The sequence below is a fragment of the Centrocercus urophasianus genome, unplaced genomic scaffold (genome assembly GCF_019232065.1).
Source record: "Centrocercus urophasianus isolate 14NV4802_14NV808 unplaced genomic scaffold, USGS_Curo_1.0 seq_10, whole genome shotgun sequence".
In the NCBI taxonomy this organism is placed as follows: domain Eukaryota; kingdom Metazoa; phylum Chordata; class Aves; order Galliformes; family Phasianidae; genus Centrocercus; species Centrocercus urophasianus.
Genome location: NW_024884142.1, coordinates 46154633 through 46177443, shown reverse-complemented (window position 1 = coordinate 46177443; position 22811 = coordinate 46154633). Strand labels below are relative to the sequence as shown.

Genomic DNA, 22811 nt, shown 5'->3' with positions numbered 1-22811 from the left:
ACAACACACACCGAATATGAACATAGGTAATATGCACAATGGATAATGAAAATTCAAATGATGTAGAATTCAATCCCTTCAGAAAACATCAAAAGACAAATGCACAATAATGAGAAGAAAGGAAAGGTTAGGAACATCTTTCTTCACCTTACTTGGGTATTACTTGGACATCCTCTGAGCTGTGGAAAGAACTGCTTTTTACTTCAGAATGGCCACAGAAGAACCTTTGATAAGATTTAAGTAGTTTCTGACCTGCTGCTCTTACACATGACCATCTCTCTTCGGTGGAGATTAACACCCTAACCAGAAAGGAGATTGAAAAAGCATATAACATAGAATCCTAGAATCGTTTGAGTTGGAAGGGACCCTTAAAGGTCATCTAGTCCAAATCCTCTGCAATGAACAGGGAAGCCTACAGCTAGATCATTCAGTCTCACCCCGAATGTTTCCAGGGATGGAGCAACCACCACATCTCTGGGCAATCTGTTCCAGTGCAACACCACCCTTATAATTATACATATTTGAAAAGCAAACGTTAGGTGACATCTTCTCCACTTTTGTCTGTTATGGTGAGGGTCCTGTAACATTTTTACAATTCACTAATCAGTACAAACACATGCAATTTAAAATTTTGCTGTTTCTGTGCTCAATCTGTTTTTCAGATTATTAGTAACTATATCAAACAAAGCAAAAACTCATATAACTCATTATTAACATTCCACAACACAGAAAATTTATCAATTATGACTATCCTTTGTTTCCTGTTTGTTGGAATGTCTTGATCTATAGGAAAAGCCAGAAAAGTATTGCAAGTTTCAATTGGTCGTTGTTCCTTTGAAACATATCTCTACAACAATCTCATGAAAACTTGTCATACACAATCTATTGTTCTTCGCTGGTTTGAGAAATTGGTAGATTGTTCTGCAATAGGTTTTAATGAGTACACACTGATTTTTAGAGTGTGAATTGAGATCTTAAATTCAATTTTGTGATTCCACTCACTTGGAATCACTAAATGTATACACTTAAATAAACACAATTTTCATGATCAGTGAGATCTGCAATAACTACACTCAACTGAAATCTATTTTGGGTTTGTGGTACTTAACCAAATGCCACATTCCAAACTTTTAAGTATCCTGCTTCATAGGAATTTGGAGGAAAAAATGAAAACTATGGCAGTGGTGTGGAAAAAGAACATTTTTCTATTTACAGTTATCCATCACCGATAAATGACAGTAATTAAAGCCAAGAATGCCAGTTATTATAGTGGTACCCTAAGCAACTCTCCAAAATTAAAATAAGAAGATCAACAGAAAGAAATGAACAGAAATGAAAAATGTGGACAGGTATACATTCCCTAACATAGTTTTAATGAATGCTTTGTGGAAAGAAAAAAAGACAAAAAAAAAAATAACAGAAATGTTATTTTAGAATAACCTGCAGCATTGGAGCAGCAGGAAGACAGACATCTGTCATACGAAGAAAGTATGGAATGTGGAAAGACAGAGGTCAGGGGTGTGTGCACACAAATAACAGTGGAGAAGACAGATGTGGTGTGAGCTTGAATACTGCATCCATTCTTTTAAACAAAAACAGGATCTAAATTTTCCCTGCTAGAAACAATCATGTAACAATGCTAAAAATATGTTGCATCCAGGTATTACTGCTACTAATACTACCAGTACCAGAAACTGTACTCAGAGAAAATGTTCAAGGATCACTAAAGGATTGAGCAGCTGAAGAGGCAGGAGGACATTATCTAACAGCTGCCATTTGCCAATTATACCTGCACCAGAATGTTTACATTCAAGGCAGCTCTATGTTTACATATGTTAATAACACCATTAAGCAGAAAACGTTAAACTCTGATTTCTGATATACAAAACACTGAGAATATGAGGAAATCCTATTACTACCAGTATTTTCACATAATTTTCCAAAATTTCTTAGGCTAAACAAAAGGAAGTACATAATTTCTAAAAGAACTTCTATGCATGTATTTCTACTCTCTTGCCAGAACTTACCCTCCTTGTAACGATGGGATCAATTTCAGTGGGATCTTTGTGTGCGAACATCATTAAATCAGCATTTAGTGTCCTTATCCTCTGAAATCTCAGGCGAATAAAGCGAGCAGAGGTGAATTCCAGTAATGCACGTGAAGGATCATCAGCACTAGGCCGTCCATTAATTAGAGAAGTGTGAATCTGGAGACAATTATAAAAGCAACTAGCCATTAGATGAAAGCAATGCTGCCATGATTAGGCCACTAAATACCATTAAAAGCACTGTGTGAATGCCTTGTAAGTGAAAAATATCTTCATCTGTATAACTTCGATGTCTCCACAAAAATATTCCATGTACTCATTAATCCCTTTTTGATCAAAAGAAAGTCATAAGCAATAGAGTAATTATAGCACAAACTGAATAAATCTACAGTGCCCTACAGTAACATTCGTGCTCCTGGCATTTCATTTGTTCTTTTCTAACATTAAATAAATATTTTCAAGTTGTTGAACAACTGAAGGGATTGAAAATCTGATTTAAAGGAATGGATACTTGGAATGGCACTCAGAATTCACCAGGGATCAGTTTGCTCCTTTTACAGCAGTAGTTAGCAAAAGACTTGAGCTACGTTTTTTCTAAAGCCACCATAAGATATCTTCTGAAATCCTGAAAACTACAGCAGCTGGGTGAGATAAAATGAGCACCTCCTACTTTCTCTTCACATAGTATAACATCGCCTTTGAATCTTGTTCTTAGTGAGCTGAGTTCATTTTCTGGGTTGCAACAGTTTTCACCCAGTCCCTAAGAAAAGCTTTTAAAATTTAATAAAATGCTGTTCAATATTTGTTTTTCCAAGGATCCACTCTCCATTTACAGTTTGGTTTCCATAAAAATTTTCCCCCTTTCTCTTCCTAAGTACTAGAAATTTGGGTAAGTGTGCCTTGTAACTCTTTCAGAAAGCCTCCAAAGACTCCAATTGCAGCAACCAGGGTAAGGCAAAAAAATAGGCAATTTTCTTCCTTTCCTGCCAAGATGAATACTTTTCAGCTGATCATTGTGCAACATAGAGTAGCTGTTAACAGAACAAAACAGATGGTCTGCTACAAAAGTATTCTTAGAAAAGTCCTACAAGAAGAAAAATGTCAGGTATAGCAAACAATGGTAATGAATGCCTAGTAGAAGAGAGGAAAATAAGTCTCCTATATTCTGAAGTGTTAAATTTTAATTAGGGCACTTTTATTACAGGCTGGTACACTGAAAGATGTTTTGGTGATGAGCTAAACAAGCAGAACATTAGAATGAATAAGATAATAATTTATTCTTCATGATGTATATGTTGTGCATCTCACCTCAGCACTCCAACTGAAAGGTCAGGCCACCCAGCCATTTCCTGTCATTGAACATGGTTGTATTGCCACTGTTTCAGGAAAACAGCCATGTTTAGAACGCCAGAGCAAGAAACACCAAATCTTTACTCCCTGCAGAGCAGTAGTTGTTACTCTCCTGGAGTTTTTGCAGGCACTGAATAGAAGGCTTATTGAGTAACAGCTGCTTTGCACTGTTTAGGTGGTAACTATTACCTTTTTACTTTCATTACCAACGGTGTAACCCTAAACCTCATCACATTCAGCATCCTGTTCCATTGTATCCACAAAAGCACACTGAGCCATTCTGCTGGGAGCAACTTTCCATCATTTCTTGCCCAAATAGAGATCCAGGTTATCTCCAGGAAGAAGTAATATTGCTACCTCCTCCCGAGATCATAACAACACTCTCACTTTGAACTTTGACTCAGTTTTGCTCCTGACTACAAGTAATTAAGTTAGACAGCTGGCTGAAAAGAAACAGAATAAAATGCCATGAAAAAGATAGAGTACACAAAAAGATTATACTAAAACCCCTGCAGGAAATAAAGAGGAGCTCCTGAATGAGAAATGTCTGGCTATAAGCCGGACAAAAGCACGTGGCAAGCAAGCCAATTGCTCAGGTCCCCAGTGAAAATAGAGAGGTGAACATGTGTGGAGAGTAAACTTCAAAAGAAACAGGGAGATGGTGACAACAGGTCCAGCGAAAATCAATAGAACTTTCCAAAATAAACAAGATTTTAGGAATAACAGATGCCTAAAACTTCTTTACACATTAATCAGTGGGCAAATAAATTTTTTTTTGTTTCTTTTTTATTTTTATTTTTATTATTATCAGCTCCTTACTTAAATAGAGATTTAAGAGATTCCTTTCTTACAGGCATCATGCATCAGGGCTGTGGTCTTAGAGGAATACTGAAAACTGAATGTTGATATTCCAGTCAAGGAGAAAGAGCACACACAAAGTAGCATTGAAAACATTCAATCATTAATCTTCTAACAACAACAGCACCAGGGTTATAAGCAGCAGTCTGACTACCTTCACAAAATTGAGAAAAAAATAAGATTTTTGGTGTGTTTGGGGAGAAAGATATAGATTAAAAATCCGTGCACTGTAATAAGAAAGTGCTCATAGAGGGTTAAGTGTATGAATCACAGGTGCAGCTTGACCCCAAATGACACAGCTGACAAACAGCAGTCATATCTTCTAATTTTTTTTATCTCTTTTGTTTTTAAGAGAGAAAAGATTTAGTCCTAAGACACTTGTTAGGGGAAATAAATATATATTTTAGAGCAACAGTTTTACAGAATTAAGATGTAAATTAATAAAAAAATCCCCAAAGCTTTATTTTTCAAAAGAGACTCCCTTTTTAAAAGGTGCTACAGATCTATTTGCCAGCAATACATCTATTTTGCAGAGACAACCATCATCTTTCATATTTGTGATGAAATGTTCAGAATTTCATTTTAATCAACAAATGATCTGCCATAATTACTGAAATGTAGCAATGTCCTGCATTAAATGTGGTACACGGTCAAGCGTGTACATAAAAAAAACACTGAGATCAGGAAATTTAAACTGGGTAGTTTTACAAAAATAAATCCAAAGGGAAATCTTTACAAAGGCAAAATTATTCACTCTACTTCTCTTCCTCTCAACATCTGTGATGAAATCACTAATTTCCCCCTAGAAACATTTGCAATGAACTTTAAGAGTGTCTAGTTAAATTGTTCCTACTCCTTGAAAAGAGAATAAGGAATAAACTAAATGTACCTTGGGAACATTTGTCATTAATCAGTCCAAATCATAAATAGCATTTTTAAAGAAGTTCGAGTAGAAATTGGAATATATTCAGCATGACTCTTTCACAATAACACATAGCTGTTTTTCAAGAACTTGCTTTCTCTTCTTACCTGCCAGCACAATTGTCAACGGTTTACGGGCTGGTTCAGCCCGGTTCCGTGACGAGCGGGGCGGAGGGATCTGCAGATCCGCGCCTCCGGAAAAAAAGGAAACAGGACACCCCAAAATAATTAAAACGGCAGCACCAATCTGAGGAGAAACAAACTAATTTACTAAGTATATTATCAGAATGCAAGATAACACACTATAATACAATATAATTAGCATTGAAGCTAATAAATCAAATATAATGAGAGAGAGAATGTCCGAAAGGTGGATAGGCCTCACCACAACGCTGAGGTGAGATGCGCAGTCCAGTTGAGCAGCAGGGAGACAGGAGCAGCGCCCACAACAAAGGGCAGGCGAGAAAGAGAAATCAGGCAGCCTTGCCAGGAGATAAACCTCCTCTCCCTGACTGCAAGGTCCCCTGGGGAATGTAGTTCTTCTCTTCAGGGCAGGTACCCTGGACTTGAGCATTAACAGTTAAAGTCCCAGTGCCCCACATGATGTTATGATGTGGAATACCGAAAGCCAAAAAATCACAAAACCATGACAACAATCCTGCTCTTTTTAGTAAGATACGGTTTGCAAAACAGCAAGTTTTCAGTCAAAACAATAACATGGCCCCTATCTTCCAAATGTTTTTGAATCAGATTTGAAAACTGTTGCAGTGAGCATAGCCTTCAACAGTTGTCTACTTTTTATCATTCATGTTCATCATAGTACTTCATTTATAGCTCAAAGTTCCTGCACAGATTAGTTGCATTTTCACACAGGCAGCTAAGGCACAAATGTCCTGCACTACATCTACATGTACTGCAGTATGAATCATACAGGAATTCTACAGGCAGATTTTACCAGGAAAGCATTACTAACTTAATCCATCCATTGAGCTGCTATTATTGAATTATATATAATTCAAGTCCCCACAAGAAAACAATCTCAAATTTTCCTCAGTTCCTACAGCTTTTATTTATCAATTCCAAGATTGAGGCAATCACCACTTCGGACTCTAAATGAAAGCAATATGGTTTTCAACCCCAGAAAATTCTTCTTGAATCAGGAAATCTTCCAGGATTAAACACCAGTAAATGGAATTTTGGGGGAAAATGCACATCCATTTCAAAACACCTAAAAGTTACCATAACAAAAGCCAAATTCTCATTTTGTAAAATCATTTTGAACAATATCTGATTTATCAACTAATTTAACAGTCAGAACTAAAGCAGGTTGCCAAGGACCACATTCCCATAACCTCTCTTTACCAGCTCTTATCTACTATCACAGTAAAGAAGTGCCTCCTGAAGTTGAGATGATATCTCTTGTGTTTCAGCTTATGCCTTGCCTTAGCATTGGGAACCACTGAAAAGAGCCTGGCTCTGTTGTCCTTGCACCCTTCCTGGCGTATTTGTACACATTAATCAGATTCCACCTGAACTTTCTCTTATCTAGGCTCTTCTTAGCCCTTCTATGTAGGGAAGGTGCTCCAGCCCTTTCATCATCTTCATTGGACTCTCTCCATCATGCCCACATCTCTTCTATTGGGGAGATAAGACCTGAGTCCAGTGACCCAGATGCAGTCTCACTAGCATTGAATAGAGGGGAAGGATCACCTCCTCTGATCTTTTGGCAATACTTTGCCTAATGCAGCTCAGGGCACACTGTCTTATCATCTAAAATATTAACGAAGATGTTAATTGGACTCAAATTACATATATTTTAATACATATAAACATATTAAACTTATTTTAGTTACTGACTTATCTATCTCCTGAATTTGGTTTCAAATAAAATTTTCTAATAGCTATTGAAAAATACATAACCCAGTTAGAAGGAAAACCAGAAAAGCCATTTTCTTACACCAAAGATCCATCTAACCCAATGTCCTGTCTCCAAGAAGAAAACTGTTTGAAGAGAATATAAAAGACAGGGCACTTAGAGAACAATCTGTCTGCTACATCCTCACTTCCTTTGAATGGTCTAAATGCTTTGTGAACTACATACTGAATCTGAGCCACAGAGATCAATGTCTACCAGTTGTACCTTTCTCTAGTATTCTCTACTCCCTTCTTCCACCACTATATTTGTTAGATTTTTCTTCATTACAGACGCTTGCCATAATAGAGAGAAATCTATTTTTTCTGAAAAACAAACAAAAAACAACAAAAAAACCTGTATTTTTTGTTGCTTTTTTGTTGTGTTTGCAATATATATATTTACATATAAAGATATACATTTTATTCTTTTAAACCTAAATCAGGTCATAAATTGTTTCAATGGCAGTGTTTAAGTTCTATATTTGATGAAATTATGATTCTCCATTTCTTTTAATTTTTGAACATCAGTACAAGTTTTTCAGAAACCTGTTGAGAATGACTACGAGTTCTCTAAACTGAAGACAATTTAATCCAATATTCAGCCAGCGTTTAAATACTTTTTTGACATTATTATTTATCAACACTAAATTTCACATTTTTCTTCTTTGTATCATACAAAAAAATATTAAATTTGTGTTACCAACTGCACTACACCTGTTTTGTTTTGTTTTTATTTTACTTTCCAGTAGGCTGAACAATATAGATGTTACCAAAGATATTCAAATACATCTCAGTGAATTAGAATCTCTGTACTGTGACAGAAGCAAATGAACTATGGCAACCTGTGTCATACAGTAACCAAAACTACTGTAGCATACTATGGGTAGGACAAAGGCAAGCATACCTAATCATTCCTTGTACATAGTTTCCACACACTTGATAATCCTCGAGGGATTTCCATGAACTCAGTCAATTTAAATCCAGATAATCTTTTGAAGCTATGCCCATTATGTAATAATGATTTTCTCACCTGATTTATGCGTTGTAGGGGAAATAATCAAAAGTCTCCTTTTGCTTATATTAAACCTAGCTCCTAATAAATTCTCATTCTTCAATCAGAACAAACAAGTACATATATGTCTATCAGATCTATTCTTTATTAGATTATTTTTTGAATTCTTAATTAGGTTGTCACAGCTTTCAATCTTCAGTTCTGTAGTTTCCTTAGATTCCTTAGGAAGGTTTAAAAAAACCCTGGCGCTTAATCTGATGCCCTACACTCTTCTGCTACTGAGACTGTTTTTAAGTGAGGAATTAAATAGTTCCTGCTGTAATTCAATTATTTTAGACTTAAGTTACTCTTCACTATTAAATTTATCAATTATTTCTATTCCTCTTCAGTTAACAACCTAGTTTGTGAATTCTCCAATTCCTCTCCAGTAAATAATGTTTCCTGTGCAGAAACTCCCCTGACACTCTCTACAATGAAAACTGATTCAAATCATTAATTTAGCTTTTCTGCAATGACCTTATCTTCCTGGAGTGCTCTTTGATCATCTCCCAGCCCACCAATTCTCTGACAGACTTCTCGAATCTGATATGCTTGAAAAAAGATTATTTCAACTTCATACTCAGTAAGACAAAAATCTTTTTTGAATCTTTATTGTGGTTTAACATTTCATTTGCTGGAGCTTATTTTCCTCTTTATTTTCCTTTTGTTTTTTTTCTTTTGTTTGTTTTTTTGTTTGTTTTTTTTTTTTGGCAGAAAAGATGTGACTTCAGAAAAGAAGCTAGTTTGCTTTTAATATCTTTTATGTTTCATTAGTTTATGGCTGAAGTATTCTGCAGTATTGTTGGAACCACTTTTAAATGTAGCATGCATGTGTTCCAAGTGCACACGATAGTAACATGGGAGTATCTTTAAACAAATTCTAGAGAGTCTGGAAATTTTTGAGCTTTTCTATTTTTAAATTGTACCTCAGCAGATTAAAAAAAAAAAAATCTGATTATTTTTACATGACAGTTGTTAAACAGTAATACACCTAACAATAATACACCTAATCTGTGTGTTGTTCTGCACTAAATCATTTATTTACTAGCTGCACTCATCGACCACTCTGTGTCTTTGCTAATTGGCCTACTTCTTGAGACTGATAAGTTCCCAATGGATGGCACTCCTTTCCTCCAGCTCGTCAGCAGCTCCATTCAGATCGATGTCACCTACAAACTTGCTAAGGTTGCACTAAATCTCATTGTCCAAGTTACCATCAAATTCACACTGACTTCTTCATATACCGTAGGCTGTCATTTATCTTCTCTACTGATGCTCCTGAGTGAAGTAAGGCTTAGCTTACTCAGATGCCTTGCTTAAAAGAGCTCCCAGCCCTCAGATCTGATACCAGACTCTGAACCTATTCTGTAGTTGCCCATCCGGAACTAGAGGAGTCTTCCTCTGGGAGTCAAAAGTCACCAGCCAACAGGAAAAGACTATGCCTGCCTATTCTGTGGTACATTTGCCAGTTCAGGCTTCAGAGAGAAAAGTTGGTTAAAATCTTTCCAATCACCACTGGATGTGCAGTCTGCTGACATCTTCCTGTGGTTCTTTTGCTTGGTGTCCAAAAACCCCAAACAGAGCAAACTTTCTACAGACAGGCACACTATCTCTTCATACAAAGAGCCACAGAGATGAAGAGATGCATCCTCCCACAGGATCTCAGAGTCAAGGCCTCTGCTGTAGTGGGGTAGTTGCCCCAGATGGTGCTTAGGATTGTGAATAGAAGTGTGTCACCAACATTGCTGAGCTCACACATTGTTTCTAGTTGACGTTCTATGCACCTTCCTGCATGAATGGATGTGCACACACTTTTTATTAACACACTTCAACAAATTAAAGAATTTTAAGCATGCACTATGTTTTCTTTCAAATATAAACTATCCACATATGAATCCATGTGCTGTATTTTTATTTTTTTTACTTGGAGCTTAGGTATTTGAACTAACTTAGTTTGTCAAGCAATTTGAATGAAATCAGTATCAAGCTGTTCGGAGGATATAAAGAAAACCTAGATGCTTAGCTGTGCGCCGTGGAGTTATGTTCCTTTCAAGCAAACTGCATCAATAGTCAGTATGCTTTCCATTGATACACATCAATATACTGCATGTTCAATAAACCAAGACATACTTCTCTCATAATATTCACAGGGAACTTACTGCAATTTGTCATGGGGAAGCAGCAGGAACACCAGCTCTCCACTACCATTTTTGCCTATTAGTGGTCAAGAACTCATTTCGAGTACTCAGTAGATTATTTTAGCTACCATATCAATAGTGGCTGTGTAAGTAATTAGTCTGAACCTAAAATATTTTCAAGAAAACTCAATTTTTAACTTAAATACATCAGAAGGCAACATAAAGGAGAGAAAATCTTCTGTCCTATATAAAAAAGACTTGCTATTTGTTAATCAGCAGTTAAGAAGACATAAATCAGTCTTAAAATTAATGAGAACAGTACTCAATGATTTACATTCTCAAGTTACTCAAGCGCATTAATATGAAGATGAACAATACAGAATATCAGCTTTCTACAGGTGATTCAGTAGTTCTTATAATTTTTGTACCTAATACTGGCTTTAATTGTCTGTTGCAGTAGATTTAAAATTGCTGTTGATTAATTAATCTCTTGGTGTCTTATGTTTAATCTCTACAGACAAAAATTGCGTTTTCTTAGTGCAAGCACGAGCCTAGCTGGTTTCAAAACTAGAATAGCAGATGAAAGTATATGCCAGAAATCATCATCCCATTTTTCACTTGTAAGTATATAGTTTAAAACCATGTATGAAAAATATACTGTATTTCGCACGGTTTTCTGTAGTTCTAATAAATATCTCATCGTCTTAATTTATTAATAGTTTAGTAAGTGAAAGCACAACTCCATTCTGTACTTCACTAATGAGTAAAAGAGCTGCTTGAAATGCAGTGCTTAAACTTGCATTAAAATGTCAAGGGCTATGCATATCAAACTCTATCTCTACTAACTAATTCCCCCAAAGAATACAGACAAATGTCAGTTTAACGAACTGTTCAGCAAATACTATTGTGTCAGTGACAACTATACTCTACATCTTAGCCTAAATGAAACCTCATCTCTTCCGTTCTGATTAACACATTTTTGTCACTGTACTGTTTCCAATTTCACCTGAAACAGATATTGTTTATCCTAGCCACTGCTTTTGTACCGTTCCAATAATTCGCAGGCTTGTCGTTTTTGGACAAGAAACAATTTTTCAAAGACATCATCTTGCATGCTTTTAAACAGACTGTTCATTTTCAGAACAACGGTTATTTATAAATGATAGAATAATAAGGGATTTGATTATTCTGAGAGTACATTGTCATTTCAAGATTTTATTTTCTTTTTGTTATTGTTTTAACTAAACGAAGCACTACGCCATGCTGCAATTTCAGCAACAGTTCAGAATAGCACAGCTCATAAATGATTCAGACAACACAGTGCAAGGCCTGGAATATTGCACTTTAACACAGCAACGATTGTTTATATTCTGCTGCCTTTTCAAAGAAAACAGAAATGAAATACCATCTCTTCATATAAAGACATATTTTGTACTTAGTAATAAGATGGCTGCAGGAACATTCTTAAAGATGAAAAACACTGAACCAGTATTTTTAACTTATCTTTGAACTAGAATTAGTACTAAGTAATAGGTTCTTAAACACATGGCCACAGGTGGCTTATGATTTCAAATCAACAAACGAAAACTGTTTTAAAACATTAATAGACTGATATCCCATATCTGAAAGCACGTACAACCAGTGTCATTCCATTTTGCATTTCCTTAAAGCCACAGAGCTGCAGCCTAATCTGGTTGCTATTATGGAGGCACATTAGAATAAGAAATAAAGCATGATCACTCAGTAGCTGATACCAATATCATCTCCAAGTACAGTTCAATTCTGAAAACTATATCAGGCTATGTTTTGGTGCAGAAGTGACACACATTGGTATTGTTGAGTTAGCTACCATTACCTTATTAGAGGGTAAAAAGTAACGGTTTATCAAATACATTCTTCATACGTACTTAAAAATCGTAACAGAAATCTAAATTATGGTGTTTTCTTCTTAATTTTTATTTTAAAGGCCTAAAGTAAAATGGTACGTTCTAGTAAGAGGGCATCTTCCCATTATTATGTTGGTCGCTCCAAATGTATTGCCTTCTCTGTGTTTTCAAGGAAACTACAACAGATACAAAGAGCACAATAGCACCAAGCAATAGAGCCAATTCTCAGCTACAAAACTCTAATTTGCAACATAGTCATGACAACTGGCTATGCATTTTTGCCAGCAATGACCAAGAGTCCGCATGATAGTCTCATAAAATCCTGTACCCTCAGCAGTGGTGACTCACTATCACTACTGCTGAAATCCACCACTCACTGCCTCACTGGGCTCACAACCACTGTTTGGTCTCCATAAATATTCAGCAAACATCAGTGAATGTCACGCAACAACATGTAACGGAATATTGGTGGGAAGGTTCAGCCCCACTGCCATACCACCAACATATGTCACTGAAGTTGTGGGCCAATGTAATAACACAGGAGGCATTACTTTCAGAGCAGCCCTCATAGTTTCTTTCATTATCTGATTATTCTGAAAACTCATGGCACTTTTCACTAGACTTGTTCCTGAATGAGGTGTACTGCGAAGTGCATTGTGGAATTACAGCCAAATTCTAGCCTGCACAGAATGGGGACCATCAGAAAGAAAACCCACAGGAATTTGTGCAGCTGTAAGCAGTTGCAGAAGGCTGCCAAACACAACAGCTGATGTAAAAGGGTGAGAATGTGAGGATTTAATCTGTTCCTGAATGAAGGGCAAGGGTTTCAGGATATGAAAATAATTCTGTTAAAAACAGTAAACAAGTACATCTGCTCCTGAACATCATCATTAAATAAACTGAAGTGATATGCTTTACATTACTTCAGCATTCTTGTTTTGAATGACAAATCTGAAAACTTTTGAACTTAGAAAATGTAAATAAAACTTTATTATTATTTTTTGCTTTAGTCCAGTGTGTGGTAAAGCCCATTACAACTAGCAAAAGGCTGTGTCGTATCATTTGGAATATCTTCCAATACTTAGAATACTTTTGAAAACCAGATGGGATACCTTTGAATGGTAATTACATAGTGCCCTTAAAAACATTTACAATGTTTTAAAAAGAAAGATAAAATAGGATTTTGAGGTGTAAAAGAAAAGAAACTTTGGTTCCTCTCTTACTCCTAACCTGATCTTCTCAATCTTGAAAATACTTTGCAGCAGCTAAGGAAAAAGTCAGGAGGAAAAGATAGTAGAAAATGAATAAAAAAGGACAGGAATGATATAACAAAGCTTCTGTAAAGTAGAGAAGATAAAAGAAAACACAGGTGTGCTTTTGTTTTTGTTGTTCATTGCTCCTATGAATAATTGTTGTAAAGATACAGAAATAATAGCATTATTTTTGCTACAAAAACTAAACCTGGCAGAGTTTTGTCAAACTCTCAGCTACTCAGTTTTTCAGATCTCATTTACTGAAAATAATAACTTGTATATTAAACCAGTGTAAGATATTATTCTGTTAACTTCTGTGTCTCAAAGCTTGCCAGCTTGCTTTTTTCCTTTGTCACACCACATTTTCAACATCCCTTTCCCCATTTAGTTACCTATTGCCAACCCACACCAGACCTTAAACACTAAAAGAGCCAGAGCATGTTTCACCAGATGTACGATTAGCCCAATTTCCTGTCTCTTATGGCAGCCATGGATGTTTTGGGAAATAATGCCAATTGAAGAATTTTTGCTCCTAGTACTCATTTCTCATATTCTGACAACCTGCAGCCTCAATGCATCTTAAACAGCAGCATGTAATTGAATTTTTAAGACCAGTTAACAGACTTAATTCCCATGAAATTGTTCAACAGGTTTGGATCTCATTTTAACTTTGGGCGCTACTGATTACACGTTTTAATTTATTCTGTGCAAAAACTAGTGCATTTATTGTTTTGAAAAAGTCCCTGACCACCATTTCCTGTCTAAGGTTTCATTCCTGATTTAATGATTTCTCACATAAAAGCATGTTCCAATATTCTCACCCTTTTTTCTATGTTTCTTTGTTTTACCAGACTTTTTGAGGGGGGAGAGGGAAATCCCTCAAATAATTCCTAAAATGAGCACACAGATTAGTACATATAAAATGTTACAAGATTTTTCACTTTTATAAACGGAGAATTTTTTTCTTTAAAAAAAAAAATTAACTTTTGAAGGTTTTTTGGTTTCACCAAAGATCTCCTTTCTAAGTGAGAGTAACTAATTGATAACCCCCTCCATGCATACATGCAAGCAGAGTTATTTCTTCTTATATAACACATAGCATCTATCAACGCTGCATTTTACATTAATCACGTCAAACAGATTTTGCAACAGTTCACACAGTAAAACTAAAAATGTAATTATTCCTATTATATATATCTTAAAACCTTGCTCACCCTATTAAATCACTGCCATTTCACATAACAGCCTTTAAACAACAGCACTTTACACTATTCTAGCTTACACTCTCCTCACAGAATTTTGCATTCCTTCCTTTATTTTAAGTTTGTCAACCAGACAGCTTCCTGTAGTAACAGTTAAGAGCATTCCAAATCAGCTTCTGCTCCATCAGGACAGTTTGCCGGCCTACGGCTATCTGTTGTTTACTTTTTTCCGCCACAATGTTTATGCTTGCCTTCATCTTTGCTTTTACAGCTTCTTTAGTTCCATCACCTTGGTTATGAGGCAGTGTAGTCCTAAATTTTAATTTTTATTAAAACTTGAAAAATCAGTTCTGTCAGACAGAGTTGGTTGCTGATACAATTTGTTTACTCACACAAATTGGCTCAGTGCTTTTCCCATCCCTTTCATCTAGCTTCTGGATTGCTTTCAAAGAATTAGTACATTTGTATTACGGCGTCTTATTTACTATCCTTCTATCGATTTGTTGCAATACTTATTTAAAATGAAAACTCCGGATTTACTATGTTATTTTGATTTGATTTTCATTTATACACACTCCTTAGCACTCACAATAAAGCATGGGTGGCCAACCTTTTGGTTTGCCTGGGCAACACTAAGTGAAAAGAAATTGTCTTGGGCCACATAGGTTGCTTCAAAAGTAATGCCTTCTATTTATTTCTATGGAAATGACAACAGCTACAAAGAGCACAATAACACTGTATGATTAAATTCTCAGCTATAAAACACCGAATTTTCATGTAGTCGCTACCAGTGGCTGCAATTCTCAGTAAGCTCTCAAAGTAATCCTCAGGGCTGTATGATAAAATTTTACTATTCCTATACTTCACCTTTCAAAATAGTTGTTCACAAATGTACATACTGCTGAAAAGAAATGCGACAAGTAAGGCACAGTTGTGAAGGGAGGGTTGTTTCTCTCTGGTAAGAGAAGGCTTACAGAAGTCTGTTAAAGAGATATGACCAATTTTTTAATCACAATTATATACATTCCATTTAAATACGCACGAGTAATGTATTTACACTGAATGCAAATTTCGTCACAAATAAACTGAAACGATGATTTTTTCAGCAATCTTAAAGCTTATTCTCAAATTTGGTTATCAAAACATAAAGCACAGCTGTTTGCAGGCTTGTGTTTACCCAACATATCAAAATCGATAAACTTATTTGCATTAAATTGAGCTGGCACTGCACTGCACCCTCCTTGTGCCCTGGTTTCAGCCCAGATGGGGCTAATAGTGCTCTGGTATTCAGTTTGTGCTGAGGAGCTAGGTTGGGCCACTTGGTGGGGCAGAGGCAGAGCTGTTGCCACGATGGCACAGGGCCTGCGGTCAGTCACAGTGCCCATGTCCAAGCGGGGGGACTCAGGTTGGATATGCCAGATCTATATAGAGATGAGTAGCTCGCACCTCTTCAGTAAGGATCACAATCAATAAATTATGGATTTTAAAGAAAAAGGTTATTTAATCAATTTGAAAGACCAATGCGTATAATGTATACTTTGTATACTGTCACTTTGTTGCATGTTAAGTCCTACAATTCAGACAATTTTTTTTTTATTTTTATTTTTTTTTCCCCCAGAAATCACAGAAAGCATGCCAAGATAGTAGAGTATCAGTCTAACTACACAAAAGAAATTATAATTCCAACTTGGACCACAGAGATGCACCAGTGAACATCCTTTGACTTCTTTTTACAGTAATGACAGATTGCTGTGTTATAAATAGCTTCAACAATTGTTTTCTCTTTGGTGCACAATTTAAAAGCAGATTATACATTTTATGTGCATTCTGTTTCCTGTAATACTAAACATCAGAAACTCAAGCTCGGTAGGAACTGTCAAATTGAAACTATTACATTTCCCATTTCTCAGGTAAATATTAATAGCAAATATTGTTAAAATGCAATTAAATTACTGACTTACAATTTAGCTTTGTGATATTTGAACAAAATATTGCAAAGACTATTCTCATTAAAAAATCATTTAACATTGACTTAAATTCTAGATGCTTTCAAAAGTTTTCCAATACTATTGCATTTGTGTATCAAATGTTTACACTGTTCTTTCTTGTTACATATATCTACAAGTGTATGTTAGGTAATGCTAATCAATAATCTTACATTATAGAACCACAGAATATCCTGACTTGGAAAAGACCCACAAAGATCACTGAGTCCAAATCCTAGCTCCACACAGGACCACTCAAAATTCAAACCCGATGTCCACAAGCGCTGTCCAAACTCTCCTTGAACTGCAGCACTTCGGGCCATGCCCACTGTTCTTTAGGAACCTGTTCCATACCCACTGCCCTGTGGCGAAGAACCTTTTCCTTACATCCACCCTGACCCTCCTGTGATGCAGCTCCATGCTGTTCCCTTGAGTTCTGTTCCTGTCACCTAAGAGCAGAACTCAACCCTGCCCCTCTGCTTCTCTCCTGAGGAGCTACAGGCTGCCGTAAGGCCTCCTCTCATCCTCCTCTGGATTGAACAAACCCAGGAACTTCAGGTACCCCTCATACATCTTGCACTCTAGATCCTTCACCATCTTTGCAGCCCTCCTTTGGAGGCTCTCTAATAGTTTCATGTCCTCCCCATATTGTGGTGCCCAAAACTACATACAGTGCTTGCTTTGAGGCATCACAGCATGGAGTAGAGTAGGACAGTCCCTTAGAGTGCTGGCAGGATACAATTGTTTATTTTTTAGATGCCAGGGCTTACTGCTGACTCAGATTCAACTTGCTGTGAACCAGAACCCTCATGTCACTTTCCACAAGGCACCTCCCCAGTCTCTTGTACCCAGGCTGTACATGTATTTAGGATTTCCCATCCGAGGTGTATAATCTGGTATTTGCTCTTATTAAACTTCATGTAGTTGGTGACTGCCCAGCCCTTCAATTTGTCAAGATCTCTCCTCAAGGCATCTTTTCCGCAAGGGAGTTGATAGCTTCTGCAATTCGCAAAATACGCAAAATTTTTCTATTTATTTCTAAATTATTGGTTAAATATTTTTGCCCTCAGATGGGCTACTTGGGTTTAATACTATTCAATCAAATGTAAAAAAAGACAAAACAAAAATCAACAAATTAGATGTGGAACTCTGTCCAAATCTCAAGTCTGTCTTTCGCATAACCACCGTGAAAGAAATGGTCTAACTTAAATTTTTGAACCAACTGAAAGCTTATGCGAGAATTCTTGAAGACAATTCATATTTTAACCCTTCTGAGCAGGCACAAATAAATTTGTGGTCTAAGTTATAACTTCAAAACTCAAAAAAGGAAATTCACCAGTAAAAGTTAAAAATTCAAAAGTAGAAGTTATTGCCATTATTTCTGTCAGACAAATCATGCACAACAAGGTGATATCCACATCCACAAGCCCATAGGACTTCCTGAATCTGCTGTCATGTGTGTGATAGAGAAGCAAGAAAACTATTAAAAAAGGGCTAAAGGGAAAGCAGTGTATGTCACGATCCAGAACATCCATAAGATTAAGTGGTGACTGTTAAATGTGTGAAGTGGAACACTAAATTAAATTAGAAAAAAATTCTTAACCAACCAAACTAATCCAAAGGATACTGGCTTCAGTGGAGAGTTCTCTAATAACAAGCATTCTTTATCTAAGGATTCTGCTGGTAGTTCACATTATACTCACTGAAAAATAATAATTTGCAAGTAAAATGGAAAAGGAAGAAAATGAGAATAATCCTACCCTGGTGGGGACAGTTCAAAAGAAACTAGATTTATTATTTTCTAAAAAGTGAAGCTATTGCACCTGATCATCAAATCTCCCATTCATTTTTGTTCAATGTTTTCACTGATTTTGCACATTTCTTTCATATTGTTCAAAATCAAAACCTCCTATTCACTGTTTTAAAAAACTGGAATAATTTAAGATCACTTAATTATTTGTCCCTGTTATTGTCCCTGTTCAGATGTCCAGTTCAGAAAAAGTTGTTCACAGAACAGTATTTTGGATTTTCTGAATCTGGCTTCATTTACCACTCTATAACAACAATCTTCGCTTAAACCACGATGTTGGAAGAACTACTTTAAATTTCTGTACAGTTTTATCCACAAATAATAGATTATTGCCTAGGTTTTTTTTCTATCACCCCTTTTTTTTGCAATATATCAATAAAATACTGGTGCAGAAAAATGCCATGACTTCAAATGATCTAAGGAAAAGTAGAGATGCATATCAAATATGGGGAAATTAAGCTAACTCATACAAAATGGGTAATTCAACTGAGGGAAAGGAGTGAGATATTACTAGTATTATTTTTTACTGAAAATATCTTTTCTATATCACATCTAATCAAAAAATGAAACCCTAACATTGTAATTTGTTGGAAATTGGCAGATTATTATTCTGCAATAAAAACAAGAATTCTGCATACAGATTGGGCTGCTGAGAGGGTCAGGGGAAAAACAGTAAGTAAAAAAATAGCATCAATACTGCTATCTGAAAACTTGTTCAAAATTTGTTTGAGTCACTATATATACACCATTATGTACCATCTATATAATCTCTTACCAGGAAAAGAGTCTTAAAATTTTCTGTCTGAAACAGAATATACTTCAGTTCTGTGTACTTCCAAGAATACTGATCCTCTGCCATCTTACTGTTGACAGTCTCAGACTCAAATTAAATGTGGTTATGGGGACAAGGGGAGAACTGAACTTAAAAATTCATCTGCAAGTCATTTTTCCTCCCCTTCCTTCTCTATGAATCAACGAGACCATAAAGAGCAGGACAAGCAGTATGGTATAAAAAGAAGAAAACTAACAAGAGAATGTTGGGAAATAGCAGTCCAATGCTCCCATCATCATTGGTCTGACATTAGCCTACAGGACAGAAAATTATGCAGGGCATAGAGAAAGGCCAAAGGGAGCTGAGATATACAGCACAAAGAGGTATTTAAAAAGAAGCAGAGGAATAGCAATCAAGTGGTATGTCAAGTTAAGAAAATAACAAAACACTATTGCTAAGGATCTTGTGGCTATTTATTTTCTTTACATGCTTGGTACACCCTTTGAATTTCCACTTGACTGAAGAAAGTAAAGACTAATGAATGTGTGCACATGGCCTTTTTAACTGTAGAAACAGTATTTTGCTCTTTGATTTCACGTTTACACTGCTACCATCACAGAAGAAGCAGAATATGAAGTGTTTGAAGGAGCAACTCAAGCATCACTTTGATTGCAATATCATTCTCACCACTTTAATAATAGCAACAGGAAAACTCATTTGTAGAAAAGGAAGGAGAAAGGTTACTTAACTCCCACCATAACTTCCTACCTTTAGTGCTAGTGTAGGCTATGTCTACACAATAGACAGGAAGAATTTCCTTGCTAAAAAGAGAGAACATTACATTATGCTGTTCACACAGATAACACTTCCCAAATTCTTTTGGCCTCTAACTTTGAAGCTTTCTGAAATACTACTATGCAGTTCTACTGATCAATAATCAGTCATCCCAAAAATCCTTTAGAAGCATGATATATTAGTGTTAGTATCTCTCTGGAAATACTGCCAAGTACTTTCCATTTAATGTTATTCATGGTTAATAAGAAAAAAAAAAAAGAGAAAAAAAGAACAGAGGAAGCTGAACTGAAGTAAATCCACTACCTAGTATTCTCTCAGTTCAGGAATTCTTGTGTGAAATTCCCCCTCACCAAATTTCTTAAAATAAGCTGCTAGTTCCACATCTCCTTGCTATGAAAACATGACCTTTTGGGGGCTGAATTCTTTGACAAAACAAAGTTGAGGTTCTATGCTGCAGAAATCTTAGAAAAAAAATTAAAAGTCTTGTGAAGGCCTGCACAGATATAGGTAAGCATTTAGAAAAAATAGAGATATTTTTATAAAAATAAAAATAGAGATATGTCAGGCATCACTCTGGAAGTAGAATTATGTTTATGATATTTAAACAGATGTGAGGCACAAAACAGTCCATTTAAATGGTATAGCTGGCATAAAATGCTCATTTCTATCTATTCAAATACCTGTACTGCATTCACTGCTTTGGCATCTCAGTCCTTTAAAAACTCTATTAAAGGTGAGAAAATAATTGTCATAGAACATTACAAAGCAAGAAGTAAACTGAAAACAAAAATGACTTTAAACAAGAAAGTCATAGAGGAAGTACATATGAATTGGTGAAAAATATCATAAAGAGTTAAGTAAGGATGGAAAGATCTCTAAAAGAAAGGAAGCAAAGTGAGCATTTTAACACCCAGAGAGGGAAAGGAATCTATTGAGGCACGAGTGGTACAGAGTTAGTACAGAGTTTACTATTTTTTCCTGGAGAAATCATTAAACTTCAGTGAGCAACAATATTCAGCTGAAATCCAAAACAGCAAGTATGCAGGAAATCAGAAGCAGAAAACAATTAGACCACTATAAATCCATGCACACCTCAAATTCTGCCTCCTCATCTCAAAATGAACATATTCTTCCTGGAAAAAGCTTAGAGCAGGACAATATGATGAATAAATAAATGGAATAACTTTTATATTAAAAAACAACAATCTGGTAAGACCCTTCAGACTGGAAAATAGTTGATTTAAATCTGTAAGAAAGTAAATTGAATGTTTACAAGCTCACATAGTTGCTCTTTTAGTTGGGGAACTGGGATTCATCAGTGGAAAACACAGGGAACTGACAAAATGAAATGAAGAGGGATGATCTTTTGTACAGCAGACCCATAGAATTAATTGCCATAGAACACTCTGAATGCAAGAACTCTGGAAGGACCTGAGGTATTGGTGGAAAAGTATTTGAAATATAGATTCAGTAGCAGCATGATTTCCAAATCAAGATGAGGAAATCCCACGAACTGAGTAAAGCTGGATATAAATTACAGCTCTGATGTATGTTATTTTAAAATCCTTTTCTTGTGCTCTAAGAGACTGTGGAGCTTCCTTCCTTGGAGATCTTCAGAAGCCACCTCAGCAACCTGCTCTGGGGGCCCTCAGTTGATCAGGGCTTCTACCAGATGGACCCAGAAGTTTCTTTCCTACTTTCATCATTCTGATATTGCACCAAAATCTCCCAAATAGTGCAGATGTTCATATTTTCCTCGACCGCAAGAAAGTTAAGCTGAATATGCTCTTGAAGAGAGTTGAACAGTATAAGGCATTTTAAGTTACTAAATAAGTGAAGTTACATATCAATTTAATGGGATGGAAGTAAAAAGTTGTTGTGCATATCAGCATACATCAAGTTAGAAACTGATGCTCAGAATTCAATTATAAAAATGCTTTGACTGTAGCAATTTTTTTTTCCCTTTCTGCATGTATGTTTTTTTTTTTCTACACCAAATAATAGGGTTCCTGCTTGAAAAGCAATTATAAGATTACTATTTTGGTGATCTGCCTCTCCTGTTATCTTTAAAGGAACAAACAAGAACTTTTTTGGGTGGAATTCAAAAACACATAGGAAGGGTTTCAACACTGTTGTCCTATTCCTCTAGTCTGCAAAGGGATTAAAAACAAGTACATAAGCAATAAATAAAAACTGCATCGAAGTATTGAGAACTTAAAGAGAACACCTTGCATCTGATAATACTAGCATGGGCAGTATTATCTCAATTTCTCTGCTGAGAGATTTTTCCATTAGCTATGCCCACACACTTGGAGTTAAGTTTTTTGAATGAAAAGTACTGCTCATTTTCAATTAATCTACTATCTTAATTCCCCCTTCTCACATTAAATCTTCCAACCAAACTGGCAGATCATGCTCAGTATCTGTAACTTATGTAATCTAAACTCCACCCATATCCATTCATATTCTACCTACGGGAAGGAAAACATTTCTGCTCATGAGTTTACTTAACTACTGTGCAACTATTATGACGACAATCATTGAAAAACTCCATAATTATTGCAAAATTCTGTCAGCACATATATTGAGGCTCACATGGACTAAAAAAAGTCAATTGACTACTCCAATTAAGATTTTACATTGAGAGAATTCACACATTCCTCTTGGCTTTTATACTTTCAGAAAACATCAATGTGAAGAAATTCAGTGTTTTCCAGAATATTAGGGATTATTATTTTTTTTTTTGGTCTTGTCTTCTTAAAAGCAACTTTTTTTTTTTTTTTTAATCAGATAAATTAAAAACTCTTCTCCCTATTTCACTGGATTTG

General features: G+C 35.8%; 1 protein-coding gene across 3 annotated transcripts in view; it reads right to left on the bottom strand.

Annotated features, from left to right (window-relative positions):
* The window catches only part of LAMA2 (laminin subunit alpha 2), a 327292-nt gene that overhangs the window by 210488 nt on the left and 93993 nt on the right, over positions 1-22811 (bottom strand). For all 3 annotated transcript variants that reach the window (XM_042821492.1, XM_042821497.1, XM_042821505.1), the window contains exon 5: positions 2028-2207. In XM_042821492.1, coding sequence (XP_042677426.1) covers positions 2028-2207 — 180 coding nt within the window. The remainder of the gene's footprint in view (positions 1-2027; positions 2208-22811) is intronic.